At 50.3% G+C, this 25,503-nt stretch overlaps 1 protein-coding gene across 10 annotated transcripts in view; it reads left to right on the top strand.

Annotated features, from left to right (window-relative positions):
* CTIF (cap binding complex dependent translation initiation factor) overlaps window positions 1-25,503 on the top strand; it is a 305,014-nt gene that overhangs the window by 109,803 nt on the left and 169,708 nt on the right. For all 10 annotated transcript variants that reach the window (XM_007197213.3, XM_057526382.1, XM_057526381.1 and 7 more), the window contains one exon: window positions 4,212-4,287. In XM_007197213.3, coding sequence (XP_007197275.1) covers window positions 4,212-4,287 — 76 coding nt within the window. The remainder of the gene's footprint in view (window positions 1-4,211; window positions 4,288-25,503) is intronic.

Here is a 25,503-nt window from a genome sequence, read left to right as displayed (position 1 = left end):
CGCTGTAACTCTGCCCACCCCACTCACACCCAGTGGTCACCGTCCTCTTGACAGCAGTGGTTTCACTGCAATGTAAGCGTGACAACCTGGGAGGGAGAGGCTCGCATCCTTATTTCAGAGATGAGAGAAACAAAGCTCAGAGAGGCACAGTAACCTGCCCAAGTGGCAGACCTGTGATTTGAGCCCTTCTGACGCCATCCAGTGCTCAGGCTCAAGGATGCAAGAGTATCCTTGAATTGGCTTAATCCCCTTAAAATTTCATGTAAAATTATGTGCACGTGTATATTTTGGGGGGCAGGGGCCCATCACTCATATCAGACTTTCCCAGGGGACCCCATCTTCTCCCCACACCTCCTTTTTCCACTGTCCTGCCCCTATCTGTGAGGGTTCTGTCCAAGTTCTTGGGTTGGTTTTTTCGAGTAGAGAGAGGAGTTGCCCTTGAACGTGGAGGCATCCTGTTAGGAGGAGATAGTGCAAAGCAGAGTCGCAACCACGGGGCTCCCTTGGCCCTGCCTCACACCCATCCACGCACTCACCGTACCCTCAACCCTCTCACTCAGCCGCACTGGGGCCGTTTTCCCCTTGAGCTGCTTGGCTGCGCAGGGCTGTGCCCTCCGCACTTCTGAGTTTAGGAAAGCTGACCTTTGCTCAGCAGGTCAAGTTCAGGAGCTGGTTTTCTGCAGAAGCGATGCTCCCCATCTGCCCTGTGGTGGGAGCCAGTTGGAGCTTGCGGCGTGCCACGGGACAGGGAGGAGCATTTTGCACTTCTGAAGCCCAGTCACGAGTCCTGCTGGGTCCCCAAATGGTGAGGAACACACACACACACACACACACACACACACACACACACACACACACACACACACACACACACACACAGTATACAATACGGCCCCAGAATGATGCCCAGAAGCATTATTTCTATTCACTCTACTGTTAAAAAGAGACATGAACCCATTCATGATTGAGACTATGCATACACATTCAGAGAGTACACGGCATAAAATAAGGGCCAGGTGTGCAGTTACATAAAGTGAATGCGGGGGGCAGGGGTAGAGAAGTGAGCACCGTGGGGGGATGAACTGTTTGCGGAAGCCTTCTGGAGAGAGGTGGCATTTCCCTGGGAAGCGCCCATCTCTCCTTTGTCCCCTGGGGGCACATGGATGGCAAAACCAGTCGGGAAACCGAGGCCCAAAGGACAGAAGTGATGACACTGCCTCATGGACTGAAGGTGTCCGTTGGGGAGCGAGTGATGAAGTCAGGCTTTCCGAAGGCATCTGCACCAGTTCACACAAATTAACGTCCCAACAGAATACAATGTGGCAGTAGCGACAAATGACTATCCAGGGAAGGATTCCCCTTGTGCTGAGGGCCCTTGTCCCTCCTGGAGCCGGAGGAACTGGCCACACCTGCTCACCACCAGGCTCACTCACTCAGAGGAGCCGGACAGATTTGCTGACAGTCCCCCAGGGTCTCCCATAGACACCTGGCTCTCTGACCAAATCCCATCTCTCCTGGGTTCCTGGGGAGTTTGGGTGCAGCGTCCTGTGGCCACCTTGTGGCTAAGCCAAGAACTGTGTCACCCTTGGAGTCCGGCCTTTCTGGGGATGGACTCCACATGCCCAGCCACGGCAGCAGCCCTTGGAAGTAGGGTACCACTCGGTTGCCAAGGTTTCCCGCAGCCCGTGTTTCCACGGAGGGACAGAAATCAGAGGAGGCTGTTACCTTGGAAACCCTGCTGGCAGCAGCAACCCAGCTGGTCTGTAGCAACCTTCTGCCCTTGGAACCTGCCTGCCGTCCCTCCAGGGAGTTCTGAGCCCCCGACAGGGCGGGCCTAGGGGGACAGCAGCCCTCCTTGCTGACCCCAGGGGCTGATGAGGTGAGACTGAAAGGCTGTGCCGTGATGTGCTAGGCTGGTGCCCGAGGGTGGTTGGAGCCAGAGGTGTGTTACATGTTCACGTGACCTGGGGGAGGGGTGTCAGCCCCAGGGGCCCCAGTTCCCTCCTCTCCTGCTGCCAGGGCACGCAGGGAACACAGATGACTGTGAACAGTCGGTGTCTTCACGGGCCAGCCTGTCTCTACCAGGCAGATTTGTTAGTTGAAAGGCAGCTGGATGTTTCCAGACCTCTCTCCACCTCCTCTGCAGCCCTGCACATCACCACCAGGGGGGAGGCTGAAGAGGCAAGAAGTCCCCTTACAACTTTCCCACCCCATCTCCACTGGCCAGAACCCAAGCTGTGCTCCCAACCCTGGCCTTCCAGCGCCATCTTGCCCCCAGCCCCCTCCTCCCACCCCTCTTCAGCCGCAAGAACCCTGCCCTCCTTGCTGGCAACATGCTTGCGCTTAGCTCCAGGTCTTTGCCCTGCTGCCTGGGATGCTCTCCAAGATTCTCTGCTGGACCATGTCACATCCCACCTCCCCTCCCTCCGCCCCAGGCTATTCTAGATGCTGCTCCTCTGGGTCCTGCCGCGTCCTCACTTGCCACCGAGCACGTGCCACCTCGCCACCGAGCACTGCCACCGTGCTGTGACACGGAGGGCCCAGCCCAAGCCGGAGCCCCCCAGGGACACAAGCATGTGTTGAACGGGGCGTAGATCCTATCCCCCACCCCTTCCCCCAAGCTGTGCTGGGTTTTGTAGCCACCCCGTTTCTCTTCCTTGGAGTTTCAGGGTGCCTCTGTCCACGGGACTTTCATAGCACTTGTCTCATGCTGCCCCCTACTGGTGCTCAGGTTCACTGCCCTGTAGACGGGCTTAGGGCTCCTTGGCTAAGAGCTGTGAGCCATCTGAGGGCAGGAAGCGCGTGGGATTTATTTTCCACGACTCCAGGAAAAGTTGACAAGTCCAAAAACACAAGAGAAGCTTGGCAAATATTTGATCAAATGAACTAATTACTCTGAAATTTGAGAGTTGCATTAACTCTGGAACTGGAAAATGCTGCCACCAACCCATCAGGTAGCCCTCACCATACCTGGGCCAATAATAATCACAATACATAATAGTAATAGTGACTAATACGTACTGTGCGCTGTGCATACACCAATCCCGGTTCTAACCGCTTGCCTGTATTATCTACAACTCACCACAGCTTAGGGAGGTAAGAGCTGTTATTATCTTTACTTCAACAGGTGAGGAATCTAGAGGCCCAGAAAAACTGAGTAACCTGCATGAGGCTGTGTTGGCTCTAGAATCTATGCTATTAATCAGTCCCTGCACTGCTGCTCTGCCCCAATAACAATAACAACAACGACAGTAAATATAACAGTCCTAGTAGCACTAATATATTTACCTTATTATTTGTTTTGTTATAATTTTACTGAATTATTGCCTGTATTTACCACGATAATATATTTTCTGCATATACCTTTATTATAGCGTTTACTGTATGCTGGGCACAGGTCTAAGCACTTCAATACATTAACTAATTTAATCTTCTAACCACCTTGTGATGTTAGGCGCTAGTAATTATCCCCATTTTACAAATGAGGAAACTGAGTTACAGAGAGGGAAAGTGACTTGAGCAGGGTCACCCAGTTAGTAAGTGATGCCACTGGGGTTCCAAGCCCTGCAGTTCCAGAGTCTGCACCCTCAAATATGTGGAAGATGTGGGCCTTTGCCAGTGAACTGGGGTCAGCACCTCTGGTCTGAAGGTGTGCCCGCCCACAGAGGACATGAAGACAAAGCACCGGTATCTGAGCGGGCTTGCTGGACTGGCAAAGTCAGGCCCGGGAGGGAGGAAGCCCTATTGGGGGCCTGTGTGACCTTGAGAAAGTTGCTCGATCTCTGTTCATTTGCTTTCCCCTTGGTGTAACCGGGCAAAATGATGGGTTTTTGCAGGATCTGTGATATGCTTTGGGGCGTTCCTTGGCAAGGAGCTTAACTTCTTTGCCTGGAAAGGTCAAGGGGAACTCTGGTATCCTTTACCTCCCTAGGGGCTGGATGCCTTGTTAGTGCCTCTGCCCCACCCCAGGTCCCACATTCCTGCCTGCACAGAGTCCTTTGTCCTCAAGGAAGGGCCTGTGTTGCAGGCCTGAGGGAGGAGGGCACTTCTCCAGGGCTATTTCCCCCAGGTGGGACAGGCTGATTCTTCGGCCTTGAGGGAGAGTAGGATCCGGTGTCTCCTGACCACCCCTTCTCTTCCTGCTTGCTGGGCCTGGACAGGATGCACGAATGAGCTGTCCTTTCAATGTTGTTATGTCTTTTCTGGTCCAGGTGTGGAAAAGGGAAGCTGGAAGATGGGGATGGAATCAACCTGAATGACATCGAGAAGGTCCTCCCGGCCTGGCAGGTAGGTGCAGGGGCAGCGTCTCCAACAGCACCCCTCCCCCTGCCCTCGGCCTGGTCAGGGCCTAAACTCTCCCACGGGGCCCTTGTTCCCGCAGGGTATAGCTGGATGTACTGCAGTGGCAGGTGGGCCGGGGTGGGTACCTGCCTTGGTGCAGGGTGTCCACTGTGATGTGTGTGTGGCAGCCTGTGCTCAGCTGTGCCACAGGAGCTGGTGGCAGACCTGACGTGGATGAAATGGCCCATGCACTGGCAACTCGGCAAACTGGGAAGTTTTTGTCCCTTGACCTGAAACGCCTGAGGTGAGGCAACCTGCAGCGTGTTCCGGTGGGACTGGCAGGGCTGTCATCGTTTCAAATGTGGTCAGGGCTATTTTTAGGCCTTTGAAAAGTGGAGTGTCCTGCCAGCCTCCAGGTGTCTGCTGTGCTTGCTGGTTTTGTCATTGATTGGACTCCTTTCCCTGAATCGGGCCGGGCTCCAGGACAAGAGGATATACTCAGCAAAGAGACAGCAAATCTAGGTCCCTAGATGCTTCTGGTGCTGGGCTTTGGGCAGAAGCCGTAGGAGTGTAGCTGCTTCCGGGAATGAGGCTAGGCCTCCTGCAGCGGAGGGGAGCAGCAAACCCTCCTCCGTGACCGAGCCTGCCCCGCGTGACCTGCCACACACTGCACTCACCACATCACGCTTTCCTCTCTCTTCCCAGTCTGTCTGGCTATGTCAGCTGCATCTGTTCTTCTCTTCCAGCTCCCTGCAGGACTTACCCACTTTTTTGTTGAGTGTTGATGCCTTGGGCCCATTAATGGGAGGCAATAGAATAAACAGTCAAGGCCTCAGCAATCTGATTGGGATGTGCCTTGGGCTGGTTTTTCCTTGTGTTTGTTCCACTTGGAGTTTATTGAGCTTCTTGCATCTGTAGGTTTATAGTATAGGTTTATATCAAATTTGGAAAAATTTCAGCCATTATCTTCCTCACCTCCCTCAACCCACCCTCTGCAATTCCAGTTATACGCACGCTGTGCTTCTTCATATTTTTCCATGGTTCACCAAAGCTCTGCTTTTTTTTTTAGCCTTTTTTTCTGTGTTTCATTTTGGATAGTTTCTATTGCTACGTCTTCAAGTTCACTAATCTTTTCTTGCAGTGTCTAATCTACTGTTAATCCTGTCCTGTATATTTTTCATTTCAGGTATTATATTGTTCACCTCTAGAAGTTCAGTTATGGATTTTTTTTTTTTTGGTATTTATCTTCCATTTCTCTCCTCTTCATGCTCATGCTTTCTCCTATCTTCTTGAGCATATGGAATATTTTATAGTAGCTGTTTTAATGTCCTTCTCTACTAATTCTGTCATCCATGTCATTTCACAGGCTGTTTCTGTTAACTGATTTTTCTCTTGGGTATAGGTTGTGTTTTTCCTTGCATGCTTGGTAATTTTATATTAGATGCAAGATATTAGGAATTTTAGGGTGTTGGATATTATTATTATTAATTAAAATATTTTGAACTTTATTCCAGAGCATAGTTAAGTTACTTCAAGAGTTTGATCCTTTCAAGGCTTGCTTTTTTAAGCTTTGTTAGGTGGGAAGCCTTTAGAGCAAAGTTTGCTCCACTACTGGGTCAGTAGCCTTCTGAAGTTGCCACTCAGTGCTTTATGTCCTAGGAGGTATTTCCACCATGTCAGCTGGGAATACAAACTATTTCCAGCCGTGTGTGATCTTAGGGGATTACTCCATCAATTTGTTGCAGGTAGCTTTTCACCAGCCCTGGAAGTTTCCTCACATACATGCACAAATTGGTGCTCAGCCAAAGACTCATGGGCCTGCAATTTCTGGATTTCTCTCTGTGTGCAGCTTTCTCCTCTCTGGTACTCTGCCTTCCAAATTCTAGTGGCCTTGGACTCCCTGAATTTTGAACTCTGTCCCCTTAACTCATTGAGACCACCGGGCTCTGTTTGGACTCCTCCCTGCCTTGCAGACTGGAAACTCACCAAGCACCAGGCTGGGGCACATGTAGGGCTCACTTCATTATAAGGGAAAGTGTGGTGACTTTATGGTGGAGAAACCTGGCAGGCTCCAACCTGACCAGGTGATCAGGGTTAACATCATTAGTGTGGGATGAGTGGACACCATGTGCCCCTGATGTGCTGCACGGAGAAAGCCCAGCATCATTTCTGGGGTTTTCCTGCCAAGAAAGCACAGCCTGCATCTGGCCATGAGGAACCAAATGGAAAGGCCATCTTCTAAAACTGCTTGGACATGAAAGACTGAGGAATCTTCCAGATTGAAGGGGATTGAAGAGGCAGACAACTAAATGCAATATGTATTCCTTTTTGAGATCCCGGACCAGAAAGAAATAGAGACCTTGTTGGACAGTGGGAGAATGTGAATTGGGGTCTGTGGCAGTAGTGTTTCTTGGCTAGAAGTGTCCTGATTTAGGGGGCTATATGATGGTTAAGTAGGTGAGTGTCCTTGTTGTTGAGAAACACACGCCAGAATATTTGCGGGATATGTGACCTCATGTCTGCAGCGTGTCCTCAAATGGTTTAGAAGAAGATGAATGATAATGAGTGTGTAGATCCACAGAGGGAGAGAGAAGCCTGAGTGAGGGGGACGGGGGTTGGGGGGAGGGGCTCTTTGCACTGTTCTTGCAACTTTCCTATGCTTGAGAGAAAAAAAAATCAATAGGGTCTAGGCTATGATGTGTAGGTCAAAGGCACAGAGTATCGGCTAATGAAATACCCTCTGGCCTGGATCTGTACTAAATTCTCACAGCTAATATAAAGCTGGCCCTGGCGCAAAAGTCAAAAGGTAAAGTACTCAGAAAATGCCACCTTATCACTCCATTCCTAAATGCCTACAGTGTTCGTTATTGATAGAAAAAGTACATTTGAGAGACACTGACCTGGGTGAGGAGCCCCCTGCCCTAGGAGAGGTGTTGACCCCTCAGTGGCCTTTGAGCCAGAAGCCTGGGGCATCCTGGCCGGAGAAGTTACAGGTGTGACCACCTCTCCTGTTGGGTGACTGCCTCCCAGCTCCTTGGGGAGCACAGCAGAGGGCCTTTCACTCCCGCTGGAAGGGGGAGGGAGCCAGGCCCTTACCTGGGGGAGGCAGCGGAGTGCAGGGGTTAAGGGCTTGGTGTCTGGACACCATGGCATCCTGGCCGTGCCACTGACTAGCCAAGGGGTCGGGCTAGTTACTTACCTTGCTCTGCCTGTTTCGTCCTGTGTAAAATAAGATAATAACAGTATCCACGTCCTAGGATTGTCTGGAAGATTGAGCACATGAATTCACGTGAAGCACTGAAAACACTGCCTGGCACATAGGAGGTGCTCCCTCTGCTGGTGGACAGGCTCTGGGGCTCCCCACTTTGTTAGGAGGTGGGAGAGGGAGCAATTTCCTATACCCCATCTCCACCTTGTGCATTTGTCCTGAGTGGCATCCCAAGGAGCGCAGAAAGATTGCATCAGAGGTCACGAGAATCAAAGGATAGGCGTCTGCCACAGACGTACCAGTGACCTCCCTTCTGTGGGCCTTGGTTTACTCATCAGTAAAATGACACAGTTGAACTAGATTAGAGGTTTGCAAACTGTAAAGCTCTGGGATTTTCCAGAGGCGTCTCAGGGGCGCTCCTGGGGTGGAGAGTGGGGTGGCTGGAGAAGCAGGCTCGAGGGGACCCCCACTCAGGCTGGCCCAGAACAACTCAGCCCGTGTCTCTAAACCAGTCTTCTACAAACGGCTCATTTGAAGATATGGTTCCACTACTGAACAGATTTTGAAAATCATCCGACCAAGGTCCCACTCACATTTCATATTCTAGGGTTTTCTCTCTCTCAGGAACAATCCATCAGAAGCATTCTTGGTCTCTAGGGACTGTGTGAGACATCGGCTCTTAGAGGTGCGGGGAGTGGAAGGCTTCACCTCTGGTCTCCATTCCCCGTCAGGATCCACACAGCGGACAGGCTTTGATACTCACACACACCAACACTTTGAACCAGCTTTGCCCTCGGAAAACTACCAACAGACAAGTCCCTGAGCAGATCTACAGCTTTCTGGGTCTTACCCTAGATGCACTGTATTAGTTATCTCTTGCTGTGTAATAAGTTGCTCAAAATTTAGCAGCCTAAAACAATAAACATTTGTTATCACACACAGTTTTTGAGGGTCAGGAATCTGAGAGCATCTTAGCCGGGTGGTCCTGGCTCAGGGTTTCTCACAAAGCTGTGATCAAGGTGTCATTTGGGGCTGCAGTCATCTGAAGGCTGGACCGGGGCTGGAGGACCCACTTCCATGGTGGCTCCCTCCCATGGCAGAGGGCAGGGGACTCGGTTCTACCCTGGCCGCTGGCAGAAGGCTTCATTCACGTGAGCCTCTCCATAAGCCGCTTGAGTGTCACATCATGGCAGCTGGCTTCCTGCAAAAGGAGGGAGGAAGGAAGAGAGACAGATAGACAGACATAGACATATCATGGGTGAGAGAGTGGAGAGCGTCCAACACAGAAGTCCTAATCTTTTCTAACCTAATCTCAGAAGTGACATACTCTCACACTGCCACAAGCTATACGTTGATTGCACAGACCAACCCTTGTACAATGTAGAAGGAACTATACAAAGGTGTGAATATCAGGAGGTGAGGTCATTGGGGGCCATCCTCGAGGCGGGGCACCACACCCACTGATTGTACCCAGGAATCTGTATTTGTTAAAGCATCACAGAATATCTGCAGGTTTATCAAAATTATCCATAAGAGTTGAAAATGTGTAGTTGATCATGCTCAGGGCTTGACGTCTCTTTGGGGTGTTTGCATTTCATATGGTACCATTAGGACAAGGCCAACAGGCCTCCTGATCCCAAAACATATATCTCTGGTGGTAGAATTTGAGGTCTGGTGAGAGAGCATAGCTATTGGCATTTGGGATGGGACAGATCTTGATTGTGTGGACCTGTCCAATACGTACAGGTATTTAGTGTTCCCAGTTTCAACCACTGAATGTCAGTCACTGGGGAGAGGGCAGTCATGGTGACCACCAAAAACACCTCCCATTTCCAAATACATCTGGGAGACAGCATGCACCCAACTGAAGACTGCTGAATGGGAGGGAAGCCCCACCCATAGTCTGGGGACCCCAGCCCATCCACAGCAGTCAAGGGCCTGAGCAGAGATGAGTGGGTTTCCTAGAGACTGTCTTAGACAGAAGTCAGGCTTTGAGGAGAAGAAAGAAACCTAGAACCTCCCCTCCCCACCTGGAGGCAGGAAGGAACAAAAATAGGAGGATGCAGGGAGAAGGTTGGCCTGAAGCTCATTGCCCACCTGCCCTCCACTTCTTTCACCCAGAAGAAGAGGGGCAGATATTTGTCTTGACGTTCAGTCCATCCTTCTGCCTATGAGTTTCTCCCATCATTTCCCAGCAGAACTTTGATGTGAACCTGGTTATGCTCTTGTTGGTGTGATAACCGGGGCGTATGTCTTTTTTTTTTTTTTTAAACAAGACAGAATTTTTCAATCATCTGCTGTGTTCAGATACTATAGGCCATGGCATGATATTAAACAAACCCCCAAATCTCAGAGGCCTCACACACAGGATATTATTTGTTACTTACTGAGATTTCTGCTGAGGGTCCAGCTACCCTCCAGGGCATCTCCTTTCCAAAGTGGGGGCTCAAAGGTCCAGTTGGATTCCATTCTGTGACCGTACCATCTCAACCCACAGCACCCAGGTGGCCCTGGCAGGGCCAAAGAGAGAGCTGGAGGGTCATGATCTGGGTCTCAAATGCTTTGGCCCAGAAGTATCACTTGTACTTAGCCCATTGGACAGAACTAGTCCCATGACCCCATCCAAGGGCAAAGGGGCTGGCGGAGAAAGAGGCAGTCGGGTCAGCAACGGCGCTTCTGCCCCGACTTCCTCTTTCCTTCACTTGTTCGCCTGACTCTTCTTCATGGACAAGGGCTTTGCACCAGCCTTTTAGAGAAAGAGAGAGAACTGCATGAGATACAGTTGCCAGGAGGGGCACAGTCTAGAAGAGAAATGAGACATGTGCTCTGATGACAGTAGCGCAGAGTTGCAGCTATCAGTGCCTGAGCGAACGCTGGTGCCTTGCCCGGGTCAGTGTCCCCGCAGAGGGAAGTCTGGTCCCCTCCCTGCATGCTCCATCTGCCTCTCCAGTGCCGTGCAGTGTGTGCAGCCTGGGGCTTGAAAGAATGGCTGAGTCAGGAGCCGAGGGCCCCAGTGGCCCCCCAACTTAATGCCTGTTGTAGATCTCTGGGAGCTCTAGCTTGTCTCTCACTGGGAGTCACACATGGGGCACATGTCACAGTGAGCGGTCCTCGGTGGGAGTGCCTCAGTCAGAGATCAGCTGCTGATGCCTGGGTGCCTGTCCATGCCCCCCTCCAGCCAAAGCCAAGGACTCGATCCTTGGTGGTCCCACCTGGTTGTATTTGCACAGTGGGCAATGAATCCAGGAACCCCCACTGCTGGGACTCAGGCCCCTGGGGCCACCCAAGAACCTGAGGCAGCAGGGCAGACAGTAGGTACCCACATCCGCCAGGCACAGTTCTCCACCCATAAGAGGTGTTTAGTTGGTTAGTAAAGGCTGATGCTGGTGATGTTGACTCTCCCCAAGGTCTGCCTCCCTGTAGTGATAGTTGAGGCGGAAGAGCAAGTGAGATGGGCTGGGTGACAGCCAGCAGCCAGATTTCAGCATCTCCAAACTCAGCAGCCTCGGGTGAGCTGAAGCTAGCTTTGCTCCCCAAGAGCTCTGATTGGGAAGGGCAGCTGGAGTCTCTGAACGTGGTGACATGGATTCAGGAGGACATCCATCATGGTTTCAGGCGGTGAAGCCACAGGGCAGGGCAGAAGCTGACACCTATACAACTGGGCTTAGAATGGAGTCCTGGGGGTCCTGCCTGCATTTTTGGCACCTCTGTTGTGAACCGTGGAAGGGGGTTGGCCAGCCTGCTGTATTGGCAGTGATGTGGACATTCCAGCCCCCATCATTTGTAATCCTGCTCCCAGTGTGGCCCCAGGGTCAGGTATGGCAGGTGCAGAGGGATGGATGGCTGCGCCGTGATCTGCTCCCACTAGAGGGCACCAGCGCACCGCTATGGAGACTCCGTAGTCACATTTGCAATGAGAGGTCCCGTGTCCCCAGCAGCCAAAGGTGTCCTTGCCTTGTTGGTGCTCAACATGCAAATACGGTGCTTAACATTGTCCCCAAAATGACGCAGGCCCTCCAGGCTCAGGCCTTCTCCCCAGAACAAGGGAGAAGATGAGGCAGTGAAGCAGGCAGCTGCACAAGTGAAGGAAGTACCTGTTTGGTCCAGGTGTCCCCTGCCATGCACAGGCCTGACATTCCTCCAGGGACCCCCCCCCCCCTCCAGTCCTCAGACCCCTGGGAACACGTGGCAGCTCCCAGGAGGCCACACCCATTCAGCCTCTATCAGCTGCACAGACAACTAGGGTGCTCGTCCACGGAGTGAGTCATGCTGATGGCCTTCCCCACACCAGACGGTTTCACCTGGGCCTGCAGGGGAGAGACCCGCTGGCGTGGGGCTTGGAGAATTACAGAGTGCTGGCTTCTGCCGTTGGAAGGACAGGGGCTGGCAGGCAGTGCTGAGGGGATTGATGGAGCCCCATAAACTTGACTGAGTTCGATGTGAAGTCAAGGGAATCGAATCTGAATGGGTTCTGGTCTCCCCTTGCGCTCCCCTCTCCTCACCTCTGGCCCAAGACCTCCAGCCTAGACACCACCCCGGGCTCCTTCCCCCTGAGGTGTGGTAACTTGAACGGTTTCTCCTCAGCGTCTCCTCAGGGCCCTGCAGAAATACTGCCTCTTTATTCCACACACGGCCCTGGATGCTTCTGCGTTTTAAACAAAACCCCAGTTGAAAGACATTGTTGTTGAGTTATCTCGTGTCTTGCCTAAGCCTTTCTGAAAGGACACATTTTGATCATTTTTCTTTGAATTCTCTGTCAGAAACGTTTCGCCTACCTTCTTTTGTCTGACAATGGGAACTGCATAACCCAACTTATTTTGCTTTCCTGTTAGGAAATTTTGAAACTAAATTCTGTGTCTGTCTGCAATTAATTATGAGCTCACCCTGACCTGGTCAGGTCCGTTGCTCTAATCCTCTGGTGACTGACCTAGTTTAGTGCAGTACATAATGTGTAGGCCCACTGATGTGAGGTCGCCATGGCGCACGCACTGAACAAAGAACATGACTAAGTCGAGTGGGCTTTCTGGCCTCGTGGATGTGCCCAAGTTCTCTCTTCACATGGGACCCAGAGTGAGGACAGGAGACCAGCTAAAGGAGGGGGACAGTGAGGCTTGGGGTTAAGCACCCCATTTTCCCGCTTGGCCCCGAATAAAGACAGGGTGAGAAACACCCCACCCCACCCGCCAGGAATCTGAGGGACATAATGAGCTTTCAGAATGAAAATCACTGAGCGCTCGGAGGAATAAAAATGGTGGCAGATGCGGGAGCAGCCTTGTTCCTCCAGCAGGTGGCGCTGTTGCAGTGTGGACTTGGGGTTGGTGGGAAGGGGCTGCCCCACAGTGGATTGAAGCGGCTGGAAGCCCAATTCCCAGCCCTCCAGATGGGAAGGAGTGACTTTATCATTCCCTAGAGCTATACCAGCTCTGTGGCCAAGTCTTCTGGAAACTTCCAGGATATGCTAACTCACAGGCATGAGGATTATTAAAATATCCTGAGATGCCAAAGAGCAAAATCATGTGAAAACTAAGTCCCACCTCACAACCCCAGGCCTGCCCTCTTCCCCAAATCCTGCTTCATGTCCCGTCTTGGTCCCATGGGAGGTCCAGTCTGACTTCATTAACTGAGTCCACCAGGATTGACTGGGCATCTTTCTGTGGACCAGGCGTTGTCTTAGTCATGATGGACTGAGTTTAAACGCGGGGGCCGCTGCCTTTTCAGTGAACCAGGACATGCAGTTCTCCTAATGTCCCTGTAATGAGCATCTAGCAATGAATGACTGCAACGCAGTGCAAACACTGGCTGAGTGCCTTCCAGGCTCCAGGAACTGTGACGGTGCTTTCTTTTTCTAATCTTACTTATCCTCACCTCGTCCCTGTGGAGGGTGTGCTGTTACTGATCTCCTTTTACAGACGATGCTGCCTCTGGTCAGATGTCACCTTCTCAGTAAAGCCTTTTGAACACCCCATTCCGTACTCCCCATTCCCGCCCACCCCCACTTAATTTTTCTCCATAGTAATCATCACACACATGCTTTATTTTTGTGGTCTGCCTTCTCCACTGGAATGTTACGTTCCATGCGGGCTCATATAGGTGCTCATTAAATATTAGGTGAATGACTAAATGAGCCCTGACTTGCTCCTATCCCAGAGGGACTCACCCCCAGCACCCCACAGTCCTTCACAGGGGCTCACGTAAATCGCGTACCATCTGAGCTACGTGTCTGCATGTATCATCTCTGAATTCTCGTAACTGCCCTGTAGAGTGTAGGTACTACTATTATCGTCATCTTGCAGACAAAAAAACCGAGATCAAATAGCTGCCTCAAATCACATAGCTTACAAATGGGGGAGTGGGATTGGAATTCAGGCAGCCTGGCGCTCCTTTGTAAGGAGTGACGGGGAGGAAGAGGTGATGGAAAACCATTTTCTAATTCTAGGTGACTGTAGTCACGTACAGCAAGTTAGGGGTGAATGTCATTTCCTTAATAAGCAAGAACAAGAAAATGGACATCTTTCTTTTTTTTTTTTTTTCTCTACTGCTGTAGGCACTAAAAATGGAAAGAGAGGAGGAGGGGGTGGGGCGAGGGAGAGAGGAGCCCCTACTGACACCTTTGACAGAGGAAGAGATGTTTTTCCTTTTTTCTAATCGGAAAGGTTTCCAGGGGCCTCCCCCTAACCCCTGCTGACTCCAGACCCTGCCCCGGCTCTGAGGAGGAGTGCTCACCTAGGAGAGCCCCTCTGCTCTCTGGCCACCCTCCCACCACCCAGTGCTCCCTCCCTCAGGATAAAAATAGGTGGTATTTGTAGTGAGGTGGATGGAGTTAGAGTCTGTCATACAGAGTGAAGTAAGTCAGAAAGAGAAAAACAAATACAGTATGCTAACACATACATATGGAATCTAAGGGGAAAAAAAAAAGTCATGAAGAACCTAGTGGCAAGACGGGAATAAAGACACAGACCTACTAGAGAGTGGACTTGAGGATATGGGGAGGGGGAGGGGTAAGATGTGACAAAGTGAGAGAGTGGCATGGACGTATATACACTACCAAATGTAAAATAGATAGCTAGTGGGAAGCAGCCGCATAGCACAGGGAGATCAGCTCGGTGCTTTGTGACCACCTAGAGGGGAGGGATAGGGAGGGTGGGAGGGAGGGAGATGCAAGAGGGAAGAGATATGGGAACATATGTATATGTATAACTGATTCACTTTGTTATAAAGCAGAAACTAACACACCATTGTAAAGCAATTATACTCCAATAAAGATGTTAAAAAAAAAAAATAGGTGCCCATGCAATAAAGGAGGAGACCAGGACTTCTTCAATCCATGGTTTCCTGTCTGAGACCACCAGGTAGCAAGGCCCATTGGCCGTGGGCAGTGTGTGCTATGAGGCCAGCCTATTTTTATTTTTGTTGTTCGGGAGTATTTTTACAAGAAATTATTATCTGGGGCATGAAGAGTTTTGTTGGGGACAGCTAGGAAAGTTCCTGGGAAGCAGGCGACTGGCTGAGTCTGGACCAGGTTCTCACAGTCTCGGGGTGCGGGCAGAATGCAGGGAGGGGGGACTGGAGGTGGCAAGTGCTTTCTGGCTCTAGGGCGTCCCGGAAACATCTGCCTCCCTTATAGGACAGCCTCAATTATCCGTAGCACAGTTAGGGTCTTAGACAGGGGTGGGCAAACTGTGGGCTGCAGACCAAGTCCAGCCCTCCAACCTGTTTCTGCAAATAAAGTTTTATTGGCACATAGCTACGCCCATTCATTTGTTCACTGGCTGTGGTTGTGTTTGTGTTACGAAGCAGAGTTGAGTAGCTGCAATGTGGACCCTACCACCTTCGAAGCCTAAATATATCCGATCTGGCCCTTTACAGGAAAAGATTGATAAACACTGATCTAGAGTATAAACAGAAAAAAAGCCCTGAGAGTTAAAACAGGTGACAAACAAGTTCATTCACTTGTCATCCGAGAGGCCTTTGGTTCCACATGCAGAACATCTTGGAGTTCATCCAAAATGATTCAATTCCAGCTCCCATTTCTTCAGCTGTAACATGGGATCATATACGGGTTTGACTTTCATTGCAAGGCTTTGCTGAGGGTCACAATATAAACCAGGTCGTATAATGACCAAAAAACACTCTACAGGTGTGAAGTGGCCTTACTAAGTAGCTCAGTTACACCTGGAAGCAAGCACAGACCTGGGGAGCTTGACAGACAAGATGGGAACCATCCACACGTCCCTCCTGTGATTTGGGGGCAGCAGTTGCGGGTGGAGGGATAGAGATTAGGTTGTGTTTCCCCAGCTCCCACGAAGACAGAGATCTCAAAGAAGACCGTGTGCCCCGTAGACCTCGTGTGTCCTTACCTCTCCCTTGCCCAGTCTCCCTGCTCTTTCACGGCCCTGTCAAATTTCACCTGCTTGGTGAAATTGTCCTAGATGAATCAGACCACCATCCCACCATCCCAGTCCTGAGGGCTTTCGTGGGCATTTGGAGGACTTCACTGTAGGCCAGTTTTGAGGTTCTCCTGTTGTTTCACAGAGAGAAAAGCAAAGGTATGGCATTAGGGCTGCAGAACTAAGCAAGCAGTGGTTCAGAAGAAATGGAGGCCACGGAGAATGGGGGAGTCCTGGAGTCCTGAAGGGACGTGTCCAACAGCAGAGAGAGCAGTTGGTGCAGGTGCTTGAGGCCTTGGAACCTGACCAAACAGGGACTCAACCGAACGTTCTCGAGCAGAGAAATGTATGATGGAAGGAGGATTTAGGAAACCAAGGGCCAAATCCTAAGGCCTGACCAATCCTTATGCTCTCTTCCTGGGACCTCTAAGGAATTCCTAGGATTGTACACATCTTCCCACAGTAGCCAAGGAAGGACGTTTCGTTGCTTCGTTAGGGACAGGCCAGGGTCCCTTAAAAAGAGGACTTGCCCCCAGTAGAGAGGTCATCTGGTCCATGCCCTGCTTTGGGCCAGACCATACCCAGAATCCTTTGCTGAGGGACAGAGGGCTTGATCAGTCAGATGGGGGAGGGTGGGGGAGTAGCAGGCCCAAGCAAGGCCAGACTGAAGATGGCCTCCCTCACGACCTCTGCTGGGCCCAGGACATCTCACAGACAGCAAGAGCTGCTCTACCCACCCACCCCCAACCCCAGAATGACTTGGGCTTGGGAGGGGGAGGCCAGCAGAGGTACCAGGAGCCCAGGGCTGAGAGCAGGCTCTAAGCTGGCCTGCGGGACCCTGGTTACCATCGCTCAGAGGCAGGGCCACCCTCATGCACACACCCACCCCAGTGACCCAGTGGTCCTTCCAGGAGGGGCCCCAAAGCCCAAGGTGAGCGGGGTTACCCCACGTGCAGCCCCACTGTCTGTTCCTAGCCAGTTTCCAGGGCTGGTGTAACACCCCAGCCATCTCAGGAATGTCCTGGTGACTTGGACCAGTCCTGGTTCAACAAGGTTGCACCCTGGTCCAGCACCTTCCTGCTCCGTCCTTGGGCGGTGGAAGGAGCAGCTGAGGCGGGGGAGGAGGAAGGTATCGCTGAGGGTGTGAAGCATCCATTATTCCTTTATTAGCCAGGGTGCCATTTCTGGTCTCGTTCTCCTTCCTGGCGGAGAAGCCCGGTTATTTTCGTTTACCCCAGCTCCTCTCGCTGGGAGCAGCCGCCGGCAGGGCAGAGGGGGCGGGGCGGACAGGGCTACGTGCTCTCCTGCAGGCGTTTGTGAATGGGCCCCGGCTCCCAGGCTGCCCCGACGGCAGGCGCCCCCCCCAGGACGCGCTGACTCTTGCTGGCCGGCCGGCGTCTTTTCTAGCACTGCAGTGGCCAGGCAGGAGGAAGCTTTCTTCTGGCCCAAGAACAATACCAGGGTCAGCCCGGGGACCTCCCTCCTACACCCTCTTCCTTCCATTGTGAGCCGCTGCACAGTCCCAGGCCGCTTGGCTCTGCAAGCCAGGGGGGAGGGGGAACGGACCCAGGAGAGATTAGCAATGTGTGTGACACCTCCAGCTGTCTGTCTACACTTCCCAGGCTGGCCAGGATTCGGGAGGCAGCAGATGGACAGATAGACCAAGCACGTGTGAGCGACCATTGGGTCCCTGAGCTTGCAAGGGGCCGCCGATAGGGCGAGGCCACTGGCTGGATGGCACGATGCCCTGTCCCCTGCCCCCTTGGAATCACAGCACGTCAGGGCTGGAAAAGGCCTGCTCAGACCTTCTGCCCATCACCCCATTCCACAGACAAATAGACCCAGAAAGGTAAAGGTTTTACCAGACTTCCTATTGCCCTGCTTAAAACTCCTTCAATGATTCCCGAGGCCTATGGGAAAAAAATCACAGACTTTCCTTTAACCCCAGTGCCTGCCAGCCTCCCAGGCTTCTCTCCTGTGACTTCCCGCCTTGTGCTGTAGCCTTGTGACTAGTTAACGGGTCCCGATCCAGTAGCACCAGTCCCCTGCCTTAAATGTCCTTCCGGCTACATTCGCCTACCTGCCACTTACCTGTTCTTCAAAGACTACTTGAAGGTCACCTTCTCTATGCAGCCCTCTCTAACAACCCACTTCCTTTTTTGCTTTTTCTGGGCTCCTCGAGCACTTAATATATCCCTAGAGAAGGGCTGCCCTCCACATCACTGGGATGCCCATGTGTCTCTCCCACACTTACATGCCTCTTCCCACACAACACACTCCAAATCCTGGGGTCTGAAAACCCTTAGGTTCTCAAAGTGTGGTCCTCAGACCAGCAGCATCAGTATCACCCAGAAACTTGATAGAAATGCAGATTCTTAGCACTCCCCTTCACTCCTATTGAACCAGCAACTCTGGGGTTAGGGCCCAGCGATCTGTGTTTTAAGAAGTCCTCCAGGTGATTCTGATGCCTGCTCAAGTTTGAGAGCCAGGCCTGAGGACCTACTTGCAGGCAGTTGGCTCTTAATAAATTCTTTTTTTTTTCTCTCTTTTTCTAAAATTGAGATATATTGCACCTATAGCATTGTGTAAGTTTAAGGTATACAACATATTGACTTGATCCGTTTATATTGCAATATGCTGGCCATTGTAGTGTTAGCTAACACCTCTACTGTGTCACAGATTTGGCATTTCTTTAGTGTTGGGAACAAGTAAGATATAGCCTCTTAGCAATTTTAATGTTTATACCAGTTGTGTTGTCTATCTTAATAGTTTCTTGATAATTTCTCTGATAATTGACATCCCCTTCTATTTGCTGACAAAATTTTGATTGTTTATTTGTTCTTTACCATTATTTTGCTCAAATGGTGGACAAAGAATCTTGCCCTCTTTGACAGCTCAAGGATAGGGATTTGCAGAGGGTTGAGTGATTTAGGAACGACCCAGTCCCCCAGACTCTGGCACCTGCTCCTGGCACTAGCCGTGCCAACAGCCCTGGGTGAGCCCCTGGGGATTAGAGTTCCTGGTTTTGGGGTTGGGGGGTGTCATTACCTCACCGTCAAAGGTAGAAACCTCAGCAGAGCCCCCAGGGATGCTGCGTCTTTGCAGGTGATCAGAGCCACTGCCTGGGGTGAAGACGTGGAGGCAGCCTTTATTTAGAGATGGAGGGGAAGCTCTGGGCTAGTTACGCTGTTCCTTCTCTTTGGATGACATTGCTGTGTGTGTAGCGGATTTGTCACCCACTGTGTGTTGGGCAGTGGCTGATGGTGAAGGGAGTCTGTCCCTGGGCTCAGAGCCTGTAGGCAGCCGGCAATGACCCTGAGGCATAGTTAGTGGCGAGAGGAAGCTGACCTGGGGATAAAACAACAAACACTAACTTCTGTCTACAAAGGGAATAATCAAAAGTTGATGTTAAATAGACTATAAATAATAACAGTAACGTAGTTGCAGGCTCAGCCAAACAGACTGTGGAAAAGCTAAACATTGAGATCTGTCCAGAAAACAATTCTGGCCTTCCCCTCTGAGCGTCAGTGTTCTGACTTTGGGAGCGGAGGGCTGATGAGGACAGAGCCCTGGCCCAGGGACAGGCAATCATGCCCTACCTCTGAGTCTCGCGGTCCCACTCCCTGTGAAATAGGAGAGGAGGCTCTGCCATCCTTCTGGACCCAACCCTGTAACCCCCTGACCCACTCTTGGGGTGCTTCTAGAGGAAAGACCTTGTTTGATGATTAAAGCATTACATGTGTTCTTGTGTTCCCAAAAGACCCTCACTTTTCCTCCTGGCATGCACCCTACCCCCGGGAGGGTTCAGGGAGAAGTTCCGCTTCCGCCGTCCCGTGGCGCGGCCATATGTAGCTTCCTCCGCATCCCCAGGCTCCTCTCCCTCCCAGAGTTTATAAACCTTGAGTTTTTTCATTACTGATGGAGAATTTAATTTAGCATTTTGCTTCTTACGGCTTGGAGTGTGTTTGGGTCCCAGAGGACTGCCAGCCTGGCGGGGATCCAGGGAGATGTAAGTGGAGCCCCATGCGCCTCTAGGACAGGTACAGGAGGCTGAGGGTTCTGGGCCCCAGTTGTCCCTCGAGGCCCAGGGCTGTCAGCCCACGTGTTCCATGCTGAGTGGCCCCTTTGGCGTGGACATAGCCTCCACCCGACGTGAGGTGCTGCAGTGTCAGGCGGGGTGTAAGCCAGAGCCTCCAAGGGCCTCGGCTGCCTCACCCCCGGCCTCCGTGGCTCGACATCCTCATCTCCAGAGTGAGTGTGTCAGAGCCAGTGGTCCCGATAGCCGTTCCCACCTCGTACATCCTGTGGCTTGGATGTAACAGCTCACTTAAACCTGTTGGTATAACGTGATGCCATTGGTGCGGGTGGGATTCATAAAAGGTAGGCTGAAGGGACTTCATGCCTTCCTGGGGAGTTGGGCCCCCAAGAATTAGATTCATCTACCCAGTGGTTCCAAAAGCAGTATATGTCTGTAGTTCACACAAAGTAAATAATTAAATAACACTTTTTTAAAATACTGAAAATTAAATAATAGTAAATAATTAAATAATAGTTTAAAAATACTAAATAATACTAAAAGTACTAAAACCTAAATAATTCTAAAAGACCTATAGTAGCAGAAAATAGCCAAGTCCATGCCTCATTCTTCTGTAATTCCCAGTTCCATTTCTCAAAGCAACTACTTTTCTTTTATTTTTCCACTGTTCTTCTGGTACGCCACCATATTTCTAATTATATATAAAATATCTAATATTTCTATTATCTGGTGTACTATTCTTATACTGCTCTTCTTAACTATATCAAATTTAGACATCATCTGCTGACTTCCTATTATGGTAGATGTGAGTTTTGCTCTCTTATACCCCTATCTTCTCAGTCTAGTTATATCACATTTTACTTAAATTTTTAGTCAGATTATTACTTCATTATTGAATCTTATTTTACTTTCCTTTTTATTTTGAAAAACATTCAGAATAACAGGAAAGTTGCAAAAATAAAATACAAAGATTTCTGTATACCCTTCACCGGATTCCCCAAATGTTAACATTTTTCCATGCTTGCTTTATCAGTCTCTGCATAATTTTCTTTCTTTCTTTCTTTTTTTTTTTTGGTGGTTTGAAGAATAAATTGTGGACATGTGCCACTTTATTCCTAAAAATACCTCAGTGTGTTTTCCCAAAAACAGGGTCATTCTGTTATATAACTACAATTTCATGATCAAAACCAGGAAATTAATATTGATGGAATACTATTATATAATCTTCAGACCTTATTTTGCCAGTTGTCCCACTAATATTCTTTATAGCTAAAGAAATTGTTTTGGGTATTTATTTTTCTGGTTTAGAACTCAATACAAGATCACAGTTTGCTTTTAATTGTAATGTCTCCTTAGCCTCCTTGATCTTCCTTTGTCTTTTATGACCTTGACATTTTTTGAAGAGTACAGGTCAATTATTTTGTAGAATGTCCATCAGTTTGTGTTTGTCTGATGTTTTCTCATGATTCAGTCATGCACTGTGTCCTCAGTGCCTCATACCAGGAGGCATAAGATGTTGCCTTGGTGATGTAACACTGAGCACCTGTTCACGTGGTAGCTTCTAGGCCTCACCACCACAAAGTTACTATGTTGCCCTTTGCAGTTAATAAGTATCTTGCAGAGAGATATTTGAGACCGTGCGATTGTACTGTTTCTGATAATATTTTGACCCACCGGTTTTAGCATTTATTGATGATCCTTGCCGGAAATATTATCAGGATGGTTGGCAAATGGTAACTTTTCTAATTTCATCTGCATATTTTAGTGGACTTTCTACTGTAAGGAAGATCTTTCCTTTCTCCTCTATTTATTTATATGTCTTGTCTTATAGATTTTTATGTTACTCTAGGGATTATAATCCGCTACTATTATTACTTATTTTGATGCTCTAATTGTCTCAGATTTGGCAAGTGGGAGCCCCTTCAGAATCACGCCTGGGTATTTCTGAAATATCCTGATTATTCTTTGAGTACTTCCTTACTTGCTGGCACAAGAAGTTGCTCCAGGCTTATTATGGACTTTCTCTGCCCAACTCTGGAATCCATCATTATCCACAGAGCCTGGTACTTTTTAGTGGACATTTTTTAGAAACCCAGATCCAGGTGCTAGGTATGCTCATTGCTACTGAATCCCCTTGTCTTTTTTTTTTTTTTTTTTTAATTTTTTAAAATTATTTATTTATTTATTTATTTATTTTTGGCTGCGTTGGGTCTTCATTGCTGCATGTGGGCTTTCTCTAGTTGCGGCAAGCGGGGGCTACTCTTCGTTGCAGTGTGCGGGCTTCTCATTGCAGTGGCTTCTCTTGTTGCGGAGCACAGGCTCTAGGTACGCGGGCTTCAGTAGTTGTGGCATGTGGGCTCAGTAGTTGTGGCTCACGGGCTGTAGAGCGCAGGCTCAGTAGTTGTGGTGCATGGGCTTAGTTGCTCTGCGGCATGTGGGATCTTCCCAGACCAGGGCTTGAACCCGTGTCCCCTGCATTGGCAGGCGGATTCTTAACCACTAGACCACCAGAGAAGTCCCTGAATCCCCTTGTCTTTTGACCCATTTCTCTCTCCCATTTTCTGAGTGCCTGTGTCCCCAGGTCAGAGTTTCTCTTATTCAGCTTCTCCAGAAAATAAGATCTTTTGCCTGCAGGCAGGGATTGATAGATAGTTGCATGGCTGTGTGGGGTGCAGAAGGAGACTTGGGGGGGGGGTCCTATATGCAGACTTTCATGCAGTTCTGCTGTCTCCTCCCAGCACCTGCACCCTGCTCTTTGTGATCCCTGATACCTCCAAGCCTTGAGCTCCGTGGAGGTCTGTAGGCTCCATCAGTGCATTTCTTATCAATATCCCTCTCTGCTGGGTTGCTTGCTACTCCTGAATTCGATTTCTGTCCTCCCAAAGTGTGTTGAAATCTCTTTGGTTCTCTGTGCTTTTGTGGGCTTATAACTTTTTTTACTGAGAGAGGAGGAGTTAAAATAAGTGCATGTGTCAATCCACCATGTCCAGTCAGAAGTCTAATTTGGTTGGATTTAAATCATCAGGGAAAGAGGGAGAGCATCGTAGGAGACACTGAGCTTAACGTGCTTGTCAGGAGCAGAAGTGGGAGCAGACATTTGTATCTGGGAGCAGACAGATGAAGTGGTCTGTCCTCTGAGTCCAGGCCCTGGACATGTTGTTACTGGGGTTAGAATATAAAGGGGGCAGCAGGATGTTCCTGAATGCCAATAAATAGGTTCTTTTCTTTCCTATTGTTCAAAGAACTCCAGGAGGGGACACACACACACACACACACACACACACACACACACATTAGCTGTCTGAGGGGCCTGGGAAAATCTGCTCGGATTCAGACCTTATAGAGACGCTCACTCCCACACAAGAGCCAAGAGCCACCAGGGCAAATGCAGTCCAGGACCCAAGGATAAGCTCTATTGCCCAGCTCGTTAGGATCCCAGCCTCACCCTGCCTGGCTTTGCCGTTGACCCCTTCTGGTGGGAAAGACTTTTTCCCAGCAAGCATCCAGGGTCCTGGGAGCAGGGTTCTTGCCCAGTGGCACACCTGGGATAGGGCTGGGCACGTGGTCAGAGCTCAGTAAGTCACAAAACCATAGAATGGTTGCTAAGATGCCAGAGCAGATGTGGGAGCCAGCTGTGTGCAAAGGACAGGGCAATGCGGCCTCTCACAGTCACCCTGAAAGCCTACTGGTCATTGCTGGCCTCTCTGCTGTGGAGCTGCCTGGGCCTCTCCTCTTTGGCTAAGAAACGGGACCCCACCCACCCCTAATGGTACACTGGCTCTAGAAGGCCTCACATAAAGTACACGCTGTCCCTGCCTTTTGCCAATTTGCATTTCAACAATCCATGTATTCTGCAGTTCTTGAAAACCATTTGTGTAGAACTTCTGGCAGCTTTAAGCTCGTTACCTGGGAGTTCCTGCTCATTTCTGGAAATGTTGAAATAAGCAAGGATGCCCTTAAGGGCAGGCAGGGCAGTTTTTCCAGCATCACGCATTGCACCCAGTTGATAAAGGGCAGTGCCCCAAAGAGCCAGCCGGGGCTGGCAGAAGGCTAGTCCGTGTGCAGCTCTGTCAGCTGCTCCTAATCTGAGGAGCTCAGAGCCCTGAAGGGCAGGCACTCTGGGTACATCCTATTACCTGGAAATGTTCCATTTCCAGCCGATCACTGGCAGTGATTTGTCCTATTGACACGTTGTCACCTCAGGCTGCAATGTGCAGGATAAAACTGGGGCTGGAGGGGCAGAAAGGGTCAGATAAGGGCAAGGTCAGGAGGCGGGGGCCCTGAGATTGGGCACCTAGACCAGCTGGAGAGAACCCAGGTCCTCTGGCTACCTCGCCCTAGTGCTGGCAGGAGGAACAGCCAGTGGTGGGCTGTGGGGCAAGAGTTGAAATCTCTCCCTGAACATCTATCTTGGAGACCACGTGGTCAGCACTCTAAACCGTGAGGAAAGCATCCTAAACACATTGTGCTCAACGAGGAAACTAAGCCCCACCGTGGGGATGGGCCGCACCCAGGGGCACACAGATCTGGGGCTCAGGATCCGTAGGTCACAGCTCTTTCCATACACACTGCAGTTTCATTTCTGATGAATTCTAAGCACGGGTCCTCGCATAAGGCTCACAGGACATCTGTTTAATAATTTATTCTAGAATTTCACTAGGGATCAGCATCAATAGGTGTCTTTGAAAAGCCTTCATCACTGAAGTGTCTGCACATAAAACGTTCTGTAGAAAGGAAATTAGAAAAAAGAAGAAAGGAAAGGAAATCACAATCAGAGCTGCCTCTCCACCCTCGTGCCCCCCCACCAAGCAAGAACCAGAAAGGCAAGGCTGTGTGAGCTGCCAATGGCAGCCTTGACCCCAAGCCAGGCGCTCCCTGCAGCCCCCTCCTCAGCTCTGCCGGGTCCGAGGCGCAGAGAGACGGAGGGCCACATAGAAGAATGCGGTGAATGTCGGGGGCCTTGGTCAACCCCGTGGAGAAGGGTTTTCTGTCGTGTCCTCTGGACACCCCACGTCGGCAGCCGCATTGCGTCCTCTTGCTGGTCTCTGTTCTATGCTATCGGGCAGGCCTGTGAGGCCCTTTTGAGCCCTGAAAGATGGCTTTTCAGAAAGTGTACGTGGACCAGCCCTGCCACTAGCCAGCACAGCCACTCTGCAAATTAGAGAGCGGTGTTCCTTCCTCTACACATGCGAAAGCCTCTGCCTGAAATTATCAAAAATGCCTCAGATCGATGAGACCGAGAGGACCATCTCCCGGAGGTGTGTGGAGCGCATGTAAGCAGCAGCTGTTCCTCGTTTTAAGCAAATTTCATACCCAGAAGCTTGAGTTGAATACCCAAGCCATTCATTCATTCCATAGAAAGCCAGACTTCGAGTTTAGAACATTTCCAGCTAAAGGGAACCTCCCTTGGAGAGAAATATCTTAACAGTGGAGAAGGTGAAGTGACCCTTTCTATTTCCTCAGGAGGAAGGAGTCGTGGCCATCGAGTGTTCTAGAATGTTATAGTGTTAGTCCTGAAAGGAGCCTTCTGGTCATCTAGCCCAGCTCCTTTCCTTTTGCCGCTGGGAAAATTGAGGCCCAGACAGACGTCC

Source organism: Balaenoptera acutorostrata, chromosome 13, assembly GCF_949987535.1.
Source record: "Balaenoptera acutorostrata chromosome 13, mBalAcu1.1, whole genome shotgun sequence".
NCBI lineage: Eukaryota > Metazoa > Chordata > Mammalia > Artiodactyla > Balaenopteridae > Balaenoptera > Balaenoptera acutorostrata.
This window is presented reverse-complemented; position numbering and strand designations above follow the sequence as displayed.